Below are 22408 nucleotides of genomic sequence, written 5' to 3'. Positions count from 1 at the left end.
GTTGACCCTCAAAATACATCACTTGCTCAGCGTTAGAGAGAGAGAGATGCCTTTCACTTTTATTATGCATGCAGCGCTCGTGCGTAAGAGCAGCGGGCGCGTGCGTAAAGAGGAAGAACCGTAAGTCTCTCCAAAATGGCGACGACCATAGAGACTGGCAATGCAGGAGCTGCAAATAAGAAAAAACACCTCGGAATCCCCGAAGCAATATTTGTGGTCAGTGGGAATATGGAATATAGTTCATTTTCTCGTCTGTGCTTTCGATAGTTTCCCGTAAAAGCAGTTTGTTGTTGTGTTGGTCTTTAAACGGCTTTCTTAAGTAGAGAGCCCTGCTCTTCTCCTTATAAGGCTGCTGGCTTTGCTTGCTCATGTCTTGAATGTACACTGAACTTTGGGTGACCGATAACACACGATTAACCAGTATTTAAGTACTTCATAGGATGTAATTAATGAAGGAAGCCCCTAAGATGTAATTAATGAGATGTGAACTGTAACTGTGGTTCTGTAGGAAGATGTGGATGCCTTCATGAAGCAGCCGGGCAATGACACGGCAGACGCCGTGCTGAGGAAGCTGGATGAACAGTATCAGAAATATAAATATATGGAGCTCAATCTGTCTCAGAAGAAACTCAGGTTTGGTTATGATCTGTTCTATGCTGTAGAATTCTGTTCTATGATCAGTTCCTGTGTCAATGCTAAAGGATGCTCCTCCTATACATATGTCGACTACCAGTTTCCTTGCACCATTGTCGACTATGGTTGTTCTTTTGTTATAAAGAACAAATAAACAGCGATTTGCTGCTGCATTCTTTTCATAACTCAGAGTAGCATAAAATATTGTCGCTAATTCCACTTGACTGATGTATTTTTTTTATTCTGTTTTGCTAAGGTTGAAAAGCCAGATCCCACAAATCAAACAGACATTAGAAATCCTACGGCACATGCAGAAAAAGAAGGTGAGCCTTTCACAATTTTTAACTTCCATATATTCATATATGCAAATGGCTGGATGGAAGCAAATCAAATATCAACTCTCTAATGCCTTAAAATGTTGCTTTTAAATTAGTGTACTTTTAATTATTGTTACCTCTCACACTTTGTCTCCTCTCTTAATTTTCTGTTTTCCTGTTCTTAATTATGCATGTCCAATCACAGGACACTACAGATCCCATGGAGACACACTTTCTTTTGGCTGATAACGTCTATTGCAAGGCCTCTGTCCCACCCACAGATAAAGTGTGTTTGTGGCTTGGGGTAAGTGTTGGCTACTGTGTTTCATTGTATTAATAGTTAACCTGAAAAACAAAAAAATTATCACATTTACTCTCTTAACCACCTGTTATATCTACAGAGACCGATGATTTACAGACAGATAAAATCAAGCGCTATTCTAATTAGAGCTCGACCGATTTAGGTTTTTTGGGGGCAGATACCGATATTAGGGAGAAAAAATGACATATATATATACTGACCTGTTTTTTTTATTTATTCATCAAAAATAAGACAAATTTTATGAAACTTCGTGTTATACAGTAAATTAAATTTTTTTATGACTGGATTCCGCAATTCCATTTTTTCTGCATCATGGAAACCATAGGGCCCTACTAATGTAGCAAACAAATATGATAATATGAGATAAATGAGAGTTCTGGGCCACTCAGTGGTCAGTATAAACGGCAGCATTGACTAAGCGGCTGCAATCAGCTCCGGTGGCTGTAACACTGGCTTTAATGCGGCGCAGACATGTGCCGAGATGCGCAGATCAGCTCTAGTCTCTAACATCACTGAATCTGCTTTTAAAAATGAGCCATCCATATCATCATGCAAAACTAATGCTGGGTACACACCAAAATATATTTTACATCTTATAAGGTTTTCAAAATGTGATAGACCACAGACATGAGGATAGAAAAAAAAACGTTTTGCTCCTATAGTGTGTGGTGTGCCATGATGTGACGAAGACAGCACACCACACACAAACAGATTTTCAACCAGAGTCTCGACTGTGAACACAAGAAATCTTGCAAAATCTCGCGAGACTTCAGAATAAGCATGACGGACGATATGCAGGAAGAAACTGCAATGATAGTGTTTGGAATGATTTTGTACACGACACGTTGTATTCGTGCTGTTGCCACAAATCAACAAGCTGATCCTCCATCTCTGCTGTCCACATCAATTTCACTTTGTGCTGTGCCATGACTGCTTCCGTCTACCAACATCTCGCTTTCTGATTGGATATTGTTTCGTTTCATGTGATAATCTCCAGAGCGTGCGCGCATTTGTCCTCAGGGTTCCCCCCACACATCAGGGTTTCTGATCGTAAATATTAAACATGTTGAATATTTATGATTCGCGATCGGGGTGGTTCCGAAAATAAAAGTTTGTATTGGCGGCATATTCGCCGATACCAATAATATCAGCTGAATGATATATCGGTAAGGGCTTTAATTCTAATTATTCTATTATTTTTTTTCATTCACCAGACTGAGTCAATGAGAAATACTTAAAAAATATGGAAGTAAAAAAATATGTAACTTTGAAAATATTACTGTTTTGGCATTTTAAATGTTCAAAGCATTGATGTTTACTGCCTGTAGTTTTTGCAATTTTGCTAAATACAAACAGGATACAATCAATAATAGGATAGCTAACAAATATAAAATTCTTATGTTGACAAATCGGAGTACTATTTAACCAATTTTTCATTTGAATCCTAAATAAAGCATATGTGTCTGCACAACTATTGTGCAGCTCAGTTGTGCTGTAAGAGGGTAGGTAAGGGATTGTACAGCTTGTGCTCCTCATGAACTGATGAAACCGTTTGCATGATTAGCCGTGTATCACATACCTGTCTATAGTTAGTCTGTACTTTTGAATTACATTTGGTTTTGTAACAGCTTAGTTGTAAATTGGAAATTCAGTCCAAATTGAAGCAACTTGAGAACTAAAGAGTCACACAAAAGCGGATACCACACATCGCGTGAATAGAGCTGTGTCCAGAAAAGGAAACCCAGACAAAAGATCAGCAGAGAGTAGAATGGAGATATTAGAGATTAAGGATGTCTGTTAAGTACATTTAAGTAATTAATATAAAGTTAAACATTCAGTATCCATGGCTGTATAGTGGATGTGCAGAAGCTGATAAGCATTGCATGTGGCGGCACAGATGCGCAAGCTTGTCGAGTGAATATCTCTGGAAAGTTTGTAGTTCGGTCGGCTATTTCAAGTAAGTAAAATGCACAAGTTACTAAAGTTATTTGATGGTAAGGAGAGGCAGGGTGTGAGAGTGAGTCCGAGAGCGCGCACTTCTGTTGCATGATTATAGGGACATTCACTATAAACAACATTTACTTTAAATGTCAAGCATACATAACTTTATTTAAAGCAAAAGTGAAACTAGCAGACTGTGTGAAATGCTCTAAGCTAGAAGTGTGTCTCTCATTCTGCACCAGTACAAACCTGTGATTTGCGCTGAACGCGGAGACTTCCGCCACTTAATATGTTCGTTTGGAAACACAAAAATGTACCTATGTTCCGCAAAACAAAATATTGCATTCGGTCATTTGGTACACACGTGCACCGTACCGAAAGCCCTGTACCGAAACGGTCTGGTACGAATACACGTACCGTTACACCCCTAGTATAATGTATAACAAGTGGTTCCCTGCATTATTTTAGGAAAACGTTGTGTGATTACAGTAATGAGCTGCTGCAATGGAGCACCTTTACCTAATTTACCTAATGCACCTTTAAAATGAACAGTGAAAGTAATGAAAGCTTATACAATACATTTTAACAGGTATAATTAAGAAATATGGGTTTGCTTAACATGATTCATATTATTATTATTTTGTTTCTCTACCCAATATAAAAAAAAAAATGCTGTGAAAATATCGGTATCGGCAAGTACCAAACCTGAAAGTATTGGTATCAGACTCATGCTGTGAAAAAAAGAAAAAAGTGGTCCCTAAAAGTCCCCCCTAGCTTGGATACAATATTTATGCTTAATGACAAACACTCAAATAGCTTATTGGGCTTAATTGATATAATGACAAACTATCTTACAGCTGTGGTTTTTGTGTTTGTGTACCAGGCTAATGTCATGTTGGAGTATGATATTGATGAGGCCCAGGCGCTGTTGGAGAAAAACTTTGCTACAGCTTCCCGGAATCTGGACTCTCTGGAAGAGGACCTGGACTTCCTTAGAGACCAGTTCACAACCACCGAAGTCAGTATCCTTAAACCATGGCAAGGGTGTGTCTGTGTGTGTATATATACATACATATAATCTTTTTTTATTATTATTATTTTTTATTATTAAAACATTGTCTCTACATATACTCTACCATTAAACAAAAGAATTGGGGGCTGGCAAGATTTTTTTAATATATAAATAAAAAATACAGTGAAAGTTTTTTTGAAAAATATAATTACAATTTAAAATAACTGTTTTTATTTTAATGTTTTTAATATAATCTATTGATGACAAAGCTGATTTTTCAGCGGCCATTGCTCCGATCTTCTCTGTTACATGATCTGGCTCAAAATCATTTCCAATCATCATCAATGTTGAAAACAGTAGTGCTGCTTAATAATATTTTTGTGGAAACATTCTTTGATGAATAGAAAGTTTGAAAGAACAGCACTGATTTGAAATTAATTGAAATTTTTGTAGCATTATAAATGTTTTTTTTTTGTTACTTTTGCTCAAATGAACACGTCCTAATATTATTCTTTTAAAAAAAGCTTACAGATCTCAAACTTTTGAACGGTAATGTATCTGAAAGAGATTAAAATGGTATTTCAATTTTTTGATGTGGAGTGCATTGAGACATTTCCTTTTGTTGCTTGTTATTGACTCTGTATTAATGAATCTTGTTTAGATTTAAACATTAAAGCCAGTTGTGAGAGAGATGAAGTTTTGCACCGGCTCTAACACCAGCACTATTTTGGTGGAAAGTGCAGATATTTATGTATGCATATTTATGCGATCAACGAGTGAATCATGTGGAACATTCCTTATCAAAATTCATATCACATTCTCTGCCTCTGCAAACTGTTGTGTATTTTAAAGGTTAGTCAGACATTTGTGTGGCTTCTGTAGATTTCTTTCAAGGAAGGACTCTTTGGTTAAATCAGATACAGACCATTCCACCTGTTAGGATCTGTTTGTGAAAGATTTCTTGAAGACTCTTGTGTCATCAAAGTGTAATGTTCTTTTTAATTTCAGTGTAAGGAAATACTTGCCAACTTTTTCAGATCCACCTTAACCACTACTCTCACAGATATGGCACGTGTTTACAATTGGGATGTCAAAAGAAGGAGCAAAGACAACCTCCTCAAATCTGCTGAGCGGTCCTAGAAGAGGAGGCCTAGTTTGGTCCCACCCCACCCGAATTCCTTTCCCATCAGAAAATTCACCCCCCATGTATCTGTTTCCACCAAAACCAACTGTTATCTTTTGATTTATTACTTTTTAACGTATTTTTTCAAGTAAAAAGGTGAAAAACATCAAACAAAAGTAATAATGGTAGTTTTCTTTTTTTATGATGAATTATTAGCTGTTTCAGAGGGGGCTTCTCTCCACAGGTTCTACACATTTGTCTTCCTCTGTGCTCTTTTTTTCCTCTGATTTGTTGTTTGGGAAACATCTGAAATTTCAGTTCTGTTAAATCAAAACTGTTTAAACTACTATGGGCTTCAAATTTCTTTCTGTGTAATTTTTATTGCCAGATCTTGCAGAGATCGTTGTCAAAATGCAGCATGCACAATATCAGGGGGACATCTGGTTTAATTTATCACCCTCTCTTCTCCTTTACTTCCCTTTTCTTAACACTTCCTTCTCTGATGTCAGTTTTTTCATCTCTTGTCCTTCATCTGTACTTATGTCACATTGTAGCCATTAAACACTGAACAAATAATGAAGCAATTTGGGAAAAGGCACAAAATCGATGAAATGGTCTGTGTTTTTAATCTGCGTAGCTTTTTATAATTCCTGATCTGATTGAGGTTCTGACAGTGATTGAGATAAATCCAACTAATTAAATATGTGCCTGCAGTTCCATCAATTTCTTTCTTTCTATGACAATCACTTGTGCACTACTGAAACTACTAATGTTGTCTTGATCTTCTATTGCCTTTCAATTATATTCTCTTGCAGCAACACAACTTCTGTACTGAAAATATCATAATTGAACTGTAAAACGACCCTCAATTCCAACAGGTCAGGGGTGGAATGTTAATCAAGTTATAATAAGCAACCAGAAATTTTTTAACATGTTACTTTAATCTTTAGTACATTTCATGTTCCCTTGATAAAGAGGTACAGGGTGTCTCAAAATCACTGAAACCGAATCAGTAGTGTTTGTACAGCCAGTCCTTGCAAATCCACATCAGCCACAAAAAGCTTACATAGCGAGCAAGTGGTCAACCCAATCCAAAATCCTCTGGTTCTTCCCGGAGACACTGTCTCAGCCATGTTTTGAAATGGCTTCATGTTATCCAATAATGTAAAAGATTAACAACTCAGCCAGTTGTGCACTGTTATGAACTGTATAGACACATATTCTCTGATTTGAGAAAGCGGCTATGGATATATTTTGTAGAAGTACAAGTGAAGAGCAAATCATTTCAAAAAGTAAAGATGTTATAGATGAATAAAGTTAGGGTTAAATATGTGGCGATACAAGCTCTATAGATACAGATGTCTTATGTGAATGTGTGAAAGGTCAATGGCCCTCACTTCAGTTAGAAAACCTATAGGAAGAGCTTTCTTTTTCACATTAGATAGTACAATCTCAGGCTGTAACACTCAGAAACACTCTTTGGGATAAAATGTGTAAAAGATGTACATAACTACAACAGGTTAAGTTTTTTTTGTAATTCTGGTGAGCACCAGAGGTGTCTTGTGGCAATGTGTGATAAGTGAAATTCTAATATTTTTAAAATGATGCAAACATTTATTAATCCATCCGGGGCTCATGGATGTGCTTCCAGTAGTCCCTTATGAATCTTTCCGTTAGATCATAAAAATTAACCATCTGGGTGATGTGATGCATTATCATACCATGTGTCATCCGTATCTCACAATTTTTTACTTTTTTTTGTTCATATGGGAATCATTACAGATAATGTGTTTTTCCACTCTTGGAATTCTTCATGTAGTATATTGCAGTATATCTCCTTCCCTTTGTCTTTCATTTTACTAAACTAATCAGACACTTCACACCTTCAGCAATCAAATGTTTATGAAGTCTGAAGTTTTTGAGTCGACATAAATGTGTATCCCAGCTTTGAAGACAGCAAGCAAAACTTGTGTTAGTCAGTTATCTCTCCCATGATATAACCAATAGAAGATACTTGGAACAAGCTTATTCTCGATATTGGAGACGTCCAAAGCCAGAACATCTTTATTTGGGAAGTCAAACTTTTGTGGCTCAATAGAAAGAATTACAGCTGTGCAGATATAGTTTAGAATGGCTTTTCAGCAGGAGTTCTGCAAAAGTATTTTTTATTTTTTAACTAAGCTTCCATTCTTATCAGTTCAAGTTGGCCATATACAAGATTGTGTGATTAGGGAAAATTAGCAAAGTAGTATAGAAAAGTGAAGCAATGTGGTATAGTGGGACTCGTTTAGGCAATCAGCAGGCAGGAAAGGGGTGATGTCATAATCAGTGAGTTGAAGACTGACCCTGTGATTGGAGGAGGCGTTTCTTTTGTCCACCAGGGCCCAAATGTTTGATAGGTACCAGGGTGGTGATTACAGTCTCAACAGAAACACCGACGATCGCCCTTTGTCACTTCTTCAGATGAATGCACCACGTTTGGTACAAATCCACTCTTCACTCCCTCCCAACCCTCCTGGATGGTAATCTCCCCACTCTTCACCAGCTCAAATATATCCCGTGTTAGCTCTGTAAAAGCCCTCTCGACGTTTATGGCGTCGCGTGCTGAAGTCTCCACGTAGCGCATGCCGTACGCAGCTGCTAGCTTCTCGGCCTCTTGCCGGCTGACCTGACGCTGTGGCTCCAGATCACATTTGTGACCGACCAGCAAGAAGACAATGCTGTGGGGCTGCACGTGGCTGCGTGCCTCCTCTAGCCACTCGTGAACGTTCTGGAAGGAGCGACGGTTGGTTATGTCGAAGAGCAACAGACCTCCCACTGAGTTACGATAATAGGCTCTGGTAATAGACCTGAAGAAGGAATAAAAAATAAATAATGTTCCTGAATTTTAAATGACAGTATACAGAATGCAATATTGCAATTCAAATTTTAATGTGAGAAAGTAGCATTTATATTGGCATGAAATGTATTTTCTAAATGCATATTATTGAACTGATTGTGAACGATTCATCCATGTATATGTAAAAACAAAAAAAGTGAAATTTTTAATCAAATGGTCATGACTTGATCTTTCAACAGATTTGTTGGACATATGCTGGACTTTTTCATCATTTTGTCAGAACTCACACCTTTCTTAGAATTGTCTGCAAGCTCAGATCTGCCTCCATCCAAAATGACATATATTTTGTGTTTTGCAGATTGCTGCTTTAGTATTTGTAGATTATTTTTCCACATTTCTATACTGAAAAACATAATGAGCATATTTTAAGTTTTAAAGGGTTTTCTTGCCAAAAAAATATAAGAAATAAATATTTACTGTACAGTGTTGACCCTTGTTCTTCATAATCTCTGTAATTCGCTCTGGTACGCTGGATATTAGCTTCTAGGCCAAATCCTGACTGATGACGATCCATCATCCATCTTGCTTTATTAGTTCTCAGAGTTGATCACAATTTGTGGACTTTTGCTTGTCCAGTCACCTTTTGAGAACCAACATGGGACTGAGATCTGGGGAGTTGCCTGGACACTGATAAAAATTTCAATGCAATGATCTTCTTTATCACTCTTGCTTTGTGACATGGTGCTCCATCATGCTGGAAAATGCACGGATCATCACCAAATTGCTCATGGATCGTTGGAAGAAGTCGCTCTTGCAGGATGTTTTGATACCATTTTTTATTCATGACAATGTTTTTGAGCAGAATTATGACGGAGCCCTATCCCTTGTTTGAAAAGCAACCCCACACATGAATGGTCTCGGGATGCTTCACTGTTGGCACAACACAGGACTCATGGTAGCATTCACCTTTTCTTCTCCAAACAACTGATTTTCCAGATGTCCAAACAGTCAGAAGGGAGCTTCATCAGAGAAAATAACTTTGCACCAGTCTTCTGCTGTCCAATCCTTATACTTCCTGCAGAATCAGTCTGTCCTTTACGTTTTTCTTGAAGAGAAGTGGCTTCTTCGCTGCCCTTCTTGACACCAGGCCGTTGTCCAAAAGTCTTCGCCTCCCTGTGTGCAGATGCTCTTACACCAACCTGCTGCCATTCCTGAGCAAGCTCTGCACTGGTGCTGACATGATTCTGTAGCTGACTGCTCTGGAGAAGATGGCCCTGGTGCTTGCTGGACACTCTGGGGCATCCTGAAGACTTCTTCACTGCACTGCAGTCGAACCTCTCTCCTTGAAGTTCTTGATGATCTGGTAAATGATTCTTTCAGGTGCAATATTCTTTGTAGCAATTTGCATGTGAGGCCATTTAGATGCAAAACGATGCAAAAGTTTTCAGCTCCATTTGGCTTAGTGGTTAGAGAGTTTGACTCCTAACCCTAAGGTTGTGGGTTTGAGTCTCGGGCCGGCAATACCACGACTGAGGTGTCCCTGAGCAAGGCACTGAACCCCCAACTGCTCCCTGGGTGCTGTAGCATAAATGGCTGCCCACTGCTCCGTGTGTGTGTTCACTGCCATGTGTGTGCACTTTGGATGGGTTAAATGCAGAGCATGAATTCTGAGTATGGGTCATCATACTTGGCTGTATGTCACGACACTTTCACCTTTTCACTTTAGAAACAATGTGAATGATAACAGCTTAAACAGCAAACTTTGCAAAATGCAAAATTTTTTATCACTGACAAAACTTTTGGCCATGACTGTAGATAGAAAGACAGACAGACAGACAGACAGATATGATATTTGATAGTGCTGAGAAATAAACAAAGGATGTGTGTGTAACAGGAAAGGAGAAAACAGGAAATGTAAAACTGCAACAGGAGGCAGAGATGAAAACAAGGTAGATGAAAAATGTGTAAAAAGGTATCAGAGTGAGACTGTAAGAAAGGTCTGAGCTTGTGTAGGTGTACTGCTGGGAACGCACTGAGCTGTGAAAGATGCCTAAGGGCCTCTAGAGTTACTGACATTTGTGACATTGTAGATGGCAGTGCTTCACCAATATTTCTATTTCCTGTAAGAGTTTTGCAAAATATTTTGTTGGTAAAGAGACCTTTGAGCTGCATTCATTAGTAAATACATATAGACAGTATCTCTGAATCACCTAGGGCAAAAAAAAGAAGAATCAGTGATGCGTGAATCAGTCTGTCATCAAGTCTGGGAGAAATATATCAGCATGGATACCATGGAAACACCAATCATGATCATATTTGACATTATACAATCAATAGTTAAATATGTAAAATAATGTGCCAATCAGCATAAAAATCTTTCTGAGCTAAACAGTGATATCATTTACATAGACATACATCTTTATGGAATTGGGGGTCTATATTATAAGAATTAAATTTTCTGAGGTATACCACTTAAACAACTCCATATGAAATGTAGTCATCCACCCTATGAACAATAAATACATTATTGGACATTTACAGTGATGCAGAATCATGAGAAAGGACTAATGTAACATAACCCAAGACAAAGATTTACAATACCTGAAGCGTTCCTGTCCTGCAGTGTCCCAAATCTGCAGTTTAATGCGTTTTCCAGGTTCGATCTCCACCAGGCGGGAGAAAAAATCCACCCCTACCGTCGGGTCTGACACCTGTGCGAAGCGGCCTTCTGTAAATCGTCTAATTAAACACGATTTTCCAACAGTGGAGTCCCCAATAACAATCAGTCGAAATTGGTAAAGCCAAATTGCCTCCATGTTAACTCAGGTCTGTCAAAGCAAAAAGGAGAGAAGTGAATTAGATGCTTCCAAATCTCATGATTTCCAAGGACAGAAAAGAAAAGAAAAAAAGACACATTCTTTATTTTATTCACCCACATTTTATGTCAGCCTGCTTTAACAGTTTACTAAAAGGAGTAAATAGAGCAAATTTATCTTTAAAATGGTTGAAACCTCTTCTGAGAATGTGTTGTGCAGGTTACAGTATTTCTGTACTTGTTTTCTGTGGGAAGTTGAATCATCCATTCAGAGTTTCATTATAACGCCTACATCAGTTATGATAAGGATCTGGTGTTTATTCTTTATACATCACTAAACTTTTGTAAAATATATACAGTCAATTCTATATAACTGGCATACTAGAATTAACTTAATGCTGTTTATCAGTAATGGAAGAATATACACATAATAATTTGTTTTAATGCAATGTTTCAATGTTTATATATTCTAAGCCATGTGCAGGTTACTGAATGCAACCACTTTAACAGTTAGCATGACCTACTGACAGTGTGTGATCCTGTTAAGATTAGAGATTGAGATTTCACTGAGGCTCGCCTGATAGCTGGACTAGCTGACTATCGTTGGCCTTGTCAAAATAACGACTAGCCAATACTCTCTGTTCTACAGTATATCTATAAAACAGACAACTGTTAAAAATAGCGTTGTCTTTGTGTAGAAGCATCCCTTGTGTAGAAGATCCCTTATTAGGTGCTCTTTACTTACGTTTTTTGTTTGGTCGGTTCAAAGCTACCAAACGGCAGATTCCATAATCTTTAAAGGATTAAAGACTCTTTAGAAACCGCTGGATGAAATGAAGGACATAAACTATTCACACATGCCGAATAATAAACAAAACATTCGTCTCTACATAAAACAAAACAAACAGGTGCAAACCAAACTGCGCGTGTAGGCGGTCTATTTTGTTTGGATGTTGCTAAAGATCAATCGGCGTGTTGTTGAAATGATCCCTGCCTGCATCAAAGTCGCGTAAAGTCAAAGATTTACGCCTGTCATTTTTACATCCACGCTTGAAAGATGGATAAATGTTTGGATGTTTTTTTGCTGATGAAATGGAAGCGACAGCAGAAACATCATATAGCCTGACTCATCCCGCATCAGCACCAGTACCACAATCCTCCTAATAGCAGCCACAGGAAAATGCGTTCCATAGCCAAAGGACGCCTTAAGATAAACAGAGGCCCCTGGCATTTTTTTATAAAATGTATTTATTTTTATTGGATGTCTTGTTATAATTATATATGTTTTTGTTTTGTTGCAATTTCCAAAAAAAAAAAAAAAAAAAAAAACTGCTTAAATTATTAATATATTTGATTATGCAAATTTACTCAAATTCACTCTTGGCGCTTGTGGAGCAGCAGAATTATAGTCTTTTACATCAAGTAAACATTACGTTTTTACAGGCATTATACGAAGGTAATATTAAAATAAAATGCAATCAAAACTTTCCTGGGTGAAATTTTAGTTTACAGGTATGATTTAAACACCATAATTTACACAAAAGACGAATTATTCATCATTAGTAGACTGAAATATCACTTTGGAAGTTGGCATAAATGTGGACTCACATTGGTGGTTGTTAAATACGTTTTTATTTTGAAACATGCCGTGCTCACGTTTAATTAATTAAATCATAGCATAAACACAGAATAGCTCTGGTTCTAGAGTTTCTTTACTAGCGTGCATTCTGCTCACAGCATATCGGTGGGACGTTGCTTACCAACTAAACAAACTGTAGATTATTACAAGCAGGGTGTCACTGAAAATGAATGTGTGGGTTTGTTTATAGAACGCTTTTGTCAATTGCTGCAAATTCCCATATACACAAAATAATTATTCGAAAAATATAATTTACCTGCAGCCAGTAGGCCCCTGCATTAATGCGCCCCTGCCATATACATAGACATTCAATATTTTAATGCCTTTCCTTGACTCACTCATGTTGTTTCATACATAATTTTATGATTACCTCTTGGAACATATGGATTTTATTTTCATTTTATATATTTTCAAATAGATCGATGATCATATGGGTTGAATTAGACTTCCTAGATTTCAATGTTTAACCAACCTTGCTTTTAGTTGAAAAGAAAACTGTCCCACTTTTCCTATTGATCTACCCCACTTCTAAAAAAAAAAAAAAACATCTAAACGAATCTTTCAGTATTACATTTAAATTATTTTGAATATAAATTTACATTTAGGTCGATTGAAATATCACAAAAAGTAAGCTTAGCCTAGTCTTCTCCGTCTTGAGTCTACTATCTTCCTTTAGGTTTAATTCAATGTCTTTCTTGTGCGCCATCTATTTCAGGTTTTACGAGCAGAAGTAAACCAGTAGCCTATGACGGGAAATGTAGTTTATAGGTGATTCTCGATACTAAACGCTGGACCTTCTGGAGTTCTTCCCTAGTCTTAAAGTTTTTGAACGGATCAGCGGTATACTGGATATTTGGCTCGAAAGACTCGACAGCGGATCCGCACGTACACTACGAAAAGTTGTCGACAGGCGAATAAAGTGTGAAACTTCTCACCTCTTGAAGAAACGCTTTTTTGACAGCTGTTAGGCGTGCGTCTTCAGTTCCAGCGAAATATTACGTTCTTTGAAAACCTAGACGTGGAGAGTACTTCGACCAACAACTTTAATTTTACGTTAATAATAACAATAAAAAAACTTTCTTTCTTTTGGACAAAATTGTCATGTAGTTTAGACCGCTGAAATGCAGCAGGAGCGGCTTCTCAAAGTCCTAGTCATTGGAGATTTGGGTGTGGGGAAGACTTCCATCATAAAGCGATATGTGCATCAGGTTTTTTCTCAACATTACCGCGCGACAATCGGTGTTGATTTTGCTCTAAAAGTCCTGAATTGGGATCACCAGACAGTCATTCGACTGCAGTTGTGGGACATTGCAGGTCAGTTACTGAAGTTATGTATAGTTGTCTTTACCTGTAATGATAATGTTTGTCACTATACTTAATCTAACATGTCAATAGGCTTGTGCAAATAAATGAGCATATGGGAAGTAGATAGGAGCCATATGACGTGCCATACCGCGTCAAAAACTATTCTATAGCCTACATTTTCTGATTCTTGTAGGCTATAGGCTACTTATATTAGGCTATCCATGCAATTTTGTACCTCAAACTAAAAGATCATGCCCGTGGTATCTGTCAGCTATAAATTTATACATAAGGCAGCTATTTCAGTCAGTTGTTTATTTGCTTGTCTTAAATATAAAAGCAAAGTGAAATCTGCAGTGATTAGTTCATTGTAGTTTTTAATACACTCTGACTTAATATTTACTGTTAAAGAAAATTGAGCAAAACTCAATTTTCAAACTCAAAAACAAAAATACAGTAGAAATTTCCTTTTTTTGACGTGGACGGAACCAAAACTGTTTATATAAAAAGGTGAGATTTAGATTTAGAAGTTTCAGCAACTTTGACCATAAGTTACCAAGTACTGATGTTTTATTGACCATCCAAAGTGGAAATGCACTACTTATTGAGATAGTATACAGAAAGACAGGTAGCGATAAATAACTAGAGTTGTGCTAGAGTAATGCTTTTAACTCTTAGCTTGAACAATGTCATTACATGCAGTCCAAAACATGCCTTGTTTGAGATTTTCCTGCTCTCAGCTGGAGTATGTGACCTCACAGTGGTATGAATCCCTCTCTGTGTCTATATACTCAGAATAAACTGAAGCACAGGGTCAGGAATGTGTGTATCATCTCTCAAGTTCATATTCACTGGTCTTAATGACTAGTGACTCATGGACTCACTGGTATTGGTCTCATGTGAAGGTCCTCACATCACCTATTAGTGAAAAACACTAAAAGCACTTTACCTCACTCTCACGCATAAAAAAAATCACACCAGCTCCAGGACAAAACATTCCCACAGTGCATTTAATTCAACATGACTGACATATTGGAAAACTCAGAGTCAGGTTTACATAACTCTAAAAACTGCAAGGTGTGTATGACAGTCATCCCTGATTGAACACAGTAGTTTTCTGACCTCATACAAGTCAAACTTCAAGGTACTCCACTGTGAACCCTGAATATTAACTGTGAAAGTCTCACTGGCCTCAGTTCGCCTTCATTTTTAACATGATAATGCATTAATACAGCTTTGGTACATTTAATATCTTCCACAAAAGAATGGTTCTCCTTGTAAAGCCTTTCCAATCCATTCATGTTCACAATTGTTTCTATGTGGTGCTATGAAATCAGGATTAAAATGTATGTAACTTCGATGATTCAAGAGTTGGAAACAATGTGGAAACATTGGAGCTAGCGCACTGTGGATTGTGTCATAAAGAAATGTAAAAGTTACCAGACTAGCTACAAAGAACATTTATTGACATAATATTGAATGATTTGATTCAGTTTGTTTCAATTCGATTAAAGATACAGTTAAGCAGACATAATAAATGTTTATGATTACAGTTTGTGTTTGTAATGATTACAGTATAGGGATGTATGTATGATATGTAGGGATAATAATGTATGCTGACAAAAAAGAGTGTAGAAAAATCATCACATCACTATAGGTCTCCCACCAACACGCTTGGGCACAATTAGTTAAAGGGATAGTTCACCCAAAAATGAAAATTATGTCATTAATAACTCACCCTCATGTCTTTCCAAACCAGTTAAACCTCCATTTATCTTTGGAACACAGTTTAAGATATTTTAGATTTAGTCCGAGAGCTCTCAGTCCCTCCATTGAAACTGTGTGTACGGTATACTGTCCATGTCCAGAAAGGTAAGAAAAACATCATCAAAGTAGTCCATGTGACATCAGAGGGTCAGTTAGAATTTTTTGAAGCATCGAAAATACATTTTGGTCCAAAAATGGCAAAAACTATGACTTTATTCAGCATTGTCTTCTCTTCCGTGTCTGTTGTAAGACAGTTCAAAACAAAGCAGTTTGTCATATCCGGTTCACTAAAACGAATCGTTCGATGTAACCGGATCTTTTTGAAACAGTTCACCAAATCGAACTGAATCATTTTAAACTGTTCGCGTCTCCAATACGCATTAATCCACAAATGACTTAAGCTGTTAACTTTTTTAATGTGGCTGACACTCCCTCTAAATTAAAACAAACCAATATCCCGGAGTAATTAATTTACTCAAACAGTACACTGACTGAACTGCTGTGAAGAGAGAGATGAACACCGAGCCGAGCCAGATAATGACTCGTTCACGAGTCAAGAACCGGTTGCATCGGTTGTCGGATCACCAGTAGTTCTTTCTGACAGTTCGATTCAGTAAACCGGTTGAAGAAAATGGTTCACCGTTTCTTTTGCGCTCGACGTAATGCCGTCATTGGCGATGACTGCAAGCCTTCGGTTTACCTGGGCTCATAACATTAGCACAGAATCAGTTCAGAATCAATCACCAAAAGAATCAGTTCGGTTCAGACGCTCTGTGTGTCAGTCTGTTTCACGCTGAATCACACATGCGCAGTATCATCAGCTCCTCGGTTCTTGAATCGGACATGTCTGACAGAACCGTTTCTTGACTCGTGAACGAGTCATTATCTGGCTTGGCGCGGTGTTCATCTTCAGTTCTCTCTTCACAGCAGTTCAGTCAGTGTACTGTTTCGGTAAATTAATTACTCCGGGATATTGGTTTGTTTTAAATCAGAGGGAGTGTCAGCCGCATTAAACAAGTTAACAGCTTAAGTCATTTGTGGATTAATGCGTATAGGAGATGCGAACCGTTTAAAACAATTCAGTTCGATTTGGTGAACTGTTTCAAAAAGATTTGCTAACTGACAAACTGCTTTGTTTTGAACTGTCTTACCACAGACACGGAAGAGAAGACAATGCTGAATAAAGTCGTAGTTTTTGCTATTTTTGGACCAAACTATTTTCGATGCTTCAAAAAATTCTAACTGACCCTCTGATGTCACATGGACTACTTTGATGATGTTTTTCCTACCTTTCTGGACATGGACAGTATACCGTACACATAGCTTCAATGGGGATTAATGCGTATAGGAGATGCGAACCGTTTAAAACAATTCAGTTCGATTTGGTGAACTGTTTCAAAAAGATTTGCTAACTGACAAACTGCTTTGTTTTGAACTGTCTTACCACAGACACGGAAGAGAAGACAATGCTGAATAAAGTCGTAGTTTTTGCTATTTTTGGACCAAACTATTTTCGATGCTTCAAAAAATTCTAACTGACCCTCTGATGTCACATGGACTACTTTGATGATGTTTTTCCTACCTTTCTGGACATGGACAGTATACCGTACACATAGCTTCAATGGAGGGACTGAGAGCTCTCGGACTAAATCTAAAATATCTTAAACTGTGTTCCAAAAATAAACGGAGGTCTTACGGGTTTGGAACAACATGAGGGTAAGTTATTAATGACATAATTTAGCAAACTGGGCGAACTAACCCTTTAACTGTTTCCAATTATGAACAGGCCAAATTGTAAACCGTGTTTAAATGGAAATGCATCTGTCTGCTTTGACAGATTTTTCAAAAGAGCATAAGGATTTTGCTTTTCCAGTGTGGTCAAGCACATGTGATTTTTTAAATGGATAGATGATTATGTTGTCTGCAGTCAAGGAATCCATGCACATTTGAGTAGTCTGGTTGAGTAGTGTGTTAAGGTCTAGGTTTAGGCAGTTTAAGAAAATGAAAAATATTGTGAATATATTGTGAGATAGCTCTTCTAGACCACTATAAAAAATACAAATAAATGAAAAAATAAAACATTTGAAATTAAACCTTGAAGGTATAGCACACAAATAAATTAATATTTGCCGAAAATATACTCAACCTCAGGCAATCCAAGGTGTCGATGTGGTTGTCTCTTCATAGGAACAGATTTTGCTCACCAATGGATCCTCTGTAGTTTAAACAGCTGCTAAAAACATGACAAAAATACACAATTCACACGGCTCCAGTCCATCAATTACATTTACATTTACAATTACATTTAATCATTTAGCAGACGCTTTTATCCAAAGCGACTTACAAATGAGAACCATAGAAGCAGTCAGGTCAACAAGAGAACAACAACAGTATACAAGTGCCATGACAAGTCTCAGTTAATCTAGTATAGAATGCATAGGTAGGTTTTTTTTTTTTTTTTTTTGTGCTAGTGTTAGTTGGTTAAGTGCAGGCGAAAAAGATGAGTCTTTAGCTGTTTCTTGAAAATGAGTAAAGACTCAGCTGTACGAATTGAGATTGGGAGGTCATTCCACCAGCTGGGCACAGTCCAAGAAAAGGTCTGTGAGAGTGATTTTGGAACTTCTTTGGGATGGTACCACAAGGCATCGTTCACTTGCAGAGCGCAAACTTCTGGAGGGCACATAAGATTTAACCAATGAGTTTAGGTAAGTTGGTGCCGTGCCAGTGGTCGTCTTGTAGGCTAGCATCAGTACCTTGAATTTGATGCGAGCAGCTACTGGTAGCCAGTGTAACCTGATGAGGAGAGGAGTAACGTGAGCTTTTTTTGGCTCATTGAAGACAACCCTTGCTGCTGCATTCTGGATCAATTGCAGAGGCTTGACAGTACATGCAGGAAGGCCCGCCAGGAGAGCATTACAATAGTCCAGTCTGGAGAGAACAAGAGCTTGGACAAGAAGTTGGGTTGCTTGCTCTAACAGGAAGGGTCTAATCTTCCTAATGTTGTATAAGGCAAACCTGCAGGAACGGGTAGTTGTAGCAATGTGGTCTGTGAAGCTTAACTGATGATCCATCACAACTCCTAGGTTTCTAGCTGTCCTCGAAGGAGTAATGGTTGATGAGCCCAGCTGTATAGAGAAGTTGTGATGAAGCAATGGGTTAGCTTCAATCACCAGGAGTTCTGTCTTCGTAAGGTTAAGCTGAAGGTGATGGTCATTCATCCAGCTAGAGATGTCACTCAGACAGGCTGAAATGTGAGCAGCTACCGTCGGGTCATCTGGTTGGAATGAGAGGTAGAGTTGGGTGTCATCAGCGTAGCAGTGATAAGAAAAGCCATGCTTCTGAATGACAGATCCTAATGATGTCATGTAGATTGAGAAGAGAAGTGGTCCAAGTACTGAGCCTTGAGGAACCCCAGTAGCAAGGTGGTGTGACTTTGAAACATCACCCCTCCAAGACACACTGAAGGATCTGTCAGAGAGGTAGGACTTAACCCACAGGAGTGCTGTTCCAGAGATGCCCATCTTTCTGAGGGTGGACAGGGGAATCTGGTGATTAACAGTGTCAAAAGCAGCAGAAAGGTCCAGTAAGATGAGTACCGAGGATTTTGAAGCTGCTCTTGCTAGTCGCAGGGCTTCAGTAACCGAGAGCAGAGCAGTCTCAGTTGAGTGGCCACTTTTGAAGCCAGATTGGTTGCTGTCCAGGAGGTTGTTCTGTACAAGGAACATAGAAAACTGGTTGAACACAGCTCGCTCAAGTGTCTTTGCAATGAATGGAAGAAGGGATACCGGTCTGTAGTTTTCAAGAAGCGCTGGATTTAGAGATGGTTTCTTGAGCAGTGGGCTTACCCGAGCCTGCTTGAATGCTGAGGGAAATGTTCCAGAGTGAAGAGAGGAGTTGATAATGTGAGTAAGCGAAGGTATGACTGAAGAAGAGATCGCTTGAAGGAGGTGAGTGGAGATCGGATCAAGTGGACAAGTAGTAGGATGATTGGACAGGAGAAGTTTGGAGACGTCCATCTCTGAGAGTGGGGAGAAGGAAGAGAAAGACTGTGCGTCGGTCATTGTGAAGTTGTCCTCAGTCTGCGGTGTGGAGAATTGGTCGCTGATGGATCTTGTCTTATTTGTGAAGAAAACTACAAAGTCGTCCGCTGGAGTCGATGGAGGAGGTGGTGGCGGCGGATTAAGAAGAGAAGAGAAAGTCTTGAAGAGTGTCCGAGCGTCACAACAATTAACATTTTTTAATTTCAAAAACGCTGCTTCGGGCCTCTATCCATAATTTTGCTTTCTCCAGTGAAAAAAATCATCTTGTCTAAATAAAGACGAAAATATGCACAGATCGAGCACCATATACAGAGCCACAAGTGAAAATAGTACTAAATAAATAAGTTGGATTTGTTGAGAGGACAACAGGGGATGGACTTTTTTTACTAGAGGATCATAGACTTGTATTTTTGAGGATTTGAGGAGCCCTGAACTCTTGATAATGAGTATGCTTTTAGCAAATTAGAATTTTGAGGTGAACTATTCCTTTAAATATCATACACAGAAACTAACTTACACTTTTTTTCTGATTTATTCTCAGGGCAAGAGAGGTATGGCAACATGACACGTGTGTACTACCGAGAGGCCGTAGGGGCACTGGTGGTTTTTGACCAGACCCGTGCCTCCACCTTCCAAGCAGTGTTGAAATGGAAAAAAGATCTTGATTCTAAAGTTGCCCATGGAAATGGGCGTCCTCTACCAGCTGTCTTGCTGGCCAACAAGTGTGATCAACAGAGATATGGTTTGTGTTCCCAACTGCCCAAACTCGAAAGTTTCTCTAGGGACCATGGATTTGTGGGGTGGTATGAGACTTCTGCGAAGGTAATGATTATAGGTTATATATTTGATTATATTACCCTTGCTAGTGCCTAGATGCTTGTTTGAAAAGACACTTATTATTACAATTCATATCATTCCTTCTTATTTTTAACAGGACAACACGAACATTGATGCAGCCATCATGTGTCTTGTAGAAAATATAATGGCCATTGAGGATGTTCCTGTGGAATCGGACCCTGGTGTACTGATCCTGCCTGCTTTTGATTATAATCTAAAAGAGCGCAGTGACTCTAGATGTTCTGTCTGCACAACATTCCAGTCCAGCAAAAACCCACAGTGAATTATAGGGTGAGATGATGAAAAGAACACAGAACAGAGTGGGAAGGAAAAATATAAAGAGAAAAAGAGAGAAAACAGTCACACCCTTTTTTGGTTCTTCAGATAGTGCTGAAGTAAGCCTTTGAGGGAAAGAAAAGACCATGAAGCCTTAACACTTACATGCACTAACATTGACACATACCAAAACAACAATGTCATCAATAAAACATGCAGCGTTTAGAGTTTTCTCTGATAAATACTTAACGCTATAGACTCACAACTAAATAAGGCTCTTGTGGTTATACTGCAGCAGAAGAGCAGCGTGCGCACATTTGCCTCAACTTTGTGTCTGTTAAAGACTTAAAGACTTTAAGTCTGCATCCTCAAAATGTGTGCATGCATTTGTGATTACATAGCATAGGGGTGTGCTGTTTCTAACACAGTCTACAACAAGCTTGTACACTTAACGGTACTTGAGGTTCTAAAAACACAGTTAAGTAACTAGACCATTGCTGCTCATCAACCTGAGATAAACTTGGGAATTTAGGCAAGATGCAGACCATATATGGCAAGCCCATGTAAACCGAGAGCAACTAGACAAAATACTCTCTGTAGTGCTTTCTTTAGAGATATGAGTGCACAAATCATTATGATAGATGAAATTATTATTTATGTTGTATGAAAGGTTTATATCAGAGATCACGGGTGATGTAAGATCTTCAAATGATAGTGAATTAAATTCAGAGTTAAGAAGCATGCAAAATGAAATCCATTAGTGTGAATGATCAGCAGTGGATTCACACAGTCAAGTGTGTGTGTGTGTGTGTGTGTGTGTGCACATAAGTACATGAAAGCATTAGCATCAGACAATTAATTTCACTGAAACATCTCGGCAAAAACTGAGGAGGCGCGTGACTAGTGTTTAAATGTGTGACTGGATGTTTGAGTGTTTTTTTATGTCATTACACACATGCTTACTGTCTGCTCACAGCAGTTTGTTTACCATGTATAAGTTTTGTCTGACTTGCAGAGGTTTTTCTTCAGCTCCTATCATCAATGCTTCATTGCCTATAATGTATGATGCCCATAGCTCTCTTACTAAATAGATTTTACTTTTTGACATTTTGTTTGAGGAAGTGTTTTGGATTGTGCAATTATCTGTATAATGTCACATCTCACAAAACAGTAATCATATGTACATTTTTTCTCTCTCTCTCTGCTAGTCCTCTTTGCCACATAACAGTCTGCCACATGGCATATGTGTCTAACAGTGACCTTTACTAAATTTACTTTTTATTCAGCATACAGGATGATGAATGATTTTATGGCAATTTATATGTGACAGTTAAATATTTCTGAAAAAAATAACTATATATATATAAAATGAGAAGCTTTAACCAACCTTTACTGTTTTTTTCTCTCTTCGTTTTCCATTTCGCAGCCTTGCTGTATTAGCATATTTAAACATTTTGATATAATAATAAATATTACAGTAAATAAAGGGTATGTAATTTTTTTGGATATTTAGATTTTACTGGACATAACATTAAAAAGATTAGA

General features: G+C 38.1%; 3 protein-coding genes across 4 annotated transcripts; 2 read left to right on the top strand and 1 right to left on the bottom strand.

The window, feature by feature from the left end:
- Positions 1-71: 71 nt before the first annotated feature.
- LOC132103530 (prefoldin subunit 3-like) lies at positions 72-6065 on the top strand. Its single transcript, XM_059508648.1, has 6 exons — positions 72-216; positions 509-633; positions 890-956; positions 1156-1254; positions 4097-4235; positions 5289-6065. Exons 1-6 carry the CDS (start codon positions 136-138, stop codon positions 5363-5365), a joined length of 588 nt encoding a protein of 195 aa, XP_059364631.1. The 5' UTR covers positions 72-135; the 3' UTR covers positions 5366-6065.
- Positions 6066-7355: 1290 nt separating this feature from the next.
- On the bottom strand, positions 7356-13675 carry LOC132103515 (ras-related protein Rab-39B). Of its 2 annotated transcripts, none has more exons than XM_059508640.1 (3): positions 13577-13675; positions 10789-11015; positions 7356-8197 (listed from the first exon to the last, which is right to left on the bottom strand). In XM_059508640.1, exons 2-3 carry the CDS (start codon positions 11001-11003, stop codon positions 7771-7773), a joined length of 642 nt encoding a protein of 213 aa, XP_059364623.1. In that variant the 5' UTR covers positions 11004-11015; positions 13577-13675; the 3' UTR covers positions 7356-7770. The 2 variants fall into 2 exon arrangements, with proteins under 2 accessions (XP_059364623.1, XP_059364618.1); XM_059508635.1 differs by lacking the exon at positions 13577-13675 and adding an exon at positions 11748-12129.
- On the top strand, positions 13422-21968 carry LOC132103505 (ras-related protein Rab-38-like). The gene is made up of 3 exons (XM_059508629.1): positions 13422-13955; positions 20292-20572; positions 20685-21968. The coding sequence occupies exons 1-3, from the start codon at positions 13763-13765 to the stop codon at positions 20868-20870; spliced, it is 660 nt and encodes a 219-aa protein (XP_059364612.1). The 5' UTR covers positions 13422-13762; the 3' UTR covers positions 20871-21968.
- The last annotated feature ends 440 nt before the right edge of the window (positions 21969-22408 follow it).

The sequence above is a fragment of the Carassius carassius genome, chromosome 2 (genome assembly GCF_963082965.1).
Source record: "Carassius carassius chromosome 2, fCarCar2.1, whole genome shotgun sequence".
NCBI lineage: Eukaryota > Metazoa > Chordata > Actinopteri > Cypriniformes > Cyprinidae > Carassius > Carassius carassius.
This window is presented reverse-complemented; position numbering and strand designations above follow the sequence as displayed.

What these genes read in the sequence shown, in the direction of transcription:
- LOC132103530 (XM_059508648.1), top strand. Translation starts at nt 136, where the DNA reads ATGGCGACGACCATAGAGACTGGCAATGCAGGAGCTGCAAATAAGAAA. An exon ending in TCCCCGAAGCAATATTTGTG is followed by an intron (nt 217 to 508) that starts GTCAGTGGGAAT and finishes GTGGTTCTGTAG; the next exon opens with GAAGATGTGGATGCCTTCAT. An exon ending in GTTCACAACCACCGAAGTCA is followed by an intron (nt 4,236 to 5,288) that starts GTATCCTTAAAC and finishes CTACTCTCACAG; the next exon opens with ATATGGCACGTGTTTACAAT.
- LOC132103515 (XM_059508640.1), bottom strand. Translation starts at nt 11,003, where the DNA reads ATGGAGGCAATTTGGCTTTACCAATTTCGACTGATTGTTATTGGGGAC. An exon ending in GCAGGACAGGAACGCTTCAG is followed by an intron (nt 8,198 to 10,788) that starts GTATTGTAAATC and finishes TTCCTTCTTCAG; the next exon opens with GTCTATTACCAGAGCCTATT.
- LOC132103505 (XM_059508629.1), top strand. Translation starts at nt 13,763, where the DNA reads ATGCAGCAGGAGCGGCTTCTCAAAGTCCTAGTCATTGGAGATTTGGGT. An exon ending in GCAGTTGTGGGACATTGCAG is followed by an intron (nt 13,956 to 20,291) that starts GTCAGTTACTGA and finishes ATTTATTCTCAG; the next exon opens with GGCAAGAGAGGTATGGCAAC. An exon ending in GGTATGAGACTTCTGCGAAG is followed by an intron (nt 20,573 to 20,684) that starts GTAATGATTATA and finishes TATTTTTAACAG; the next exon opens with GACAACACGAACATTGATGC.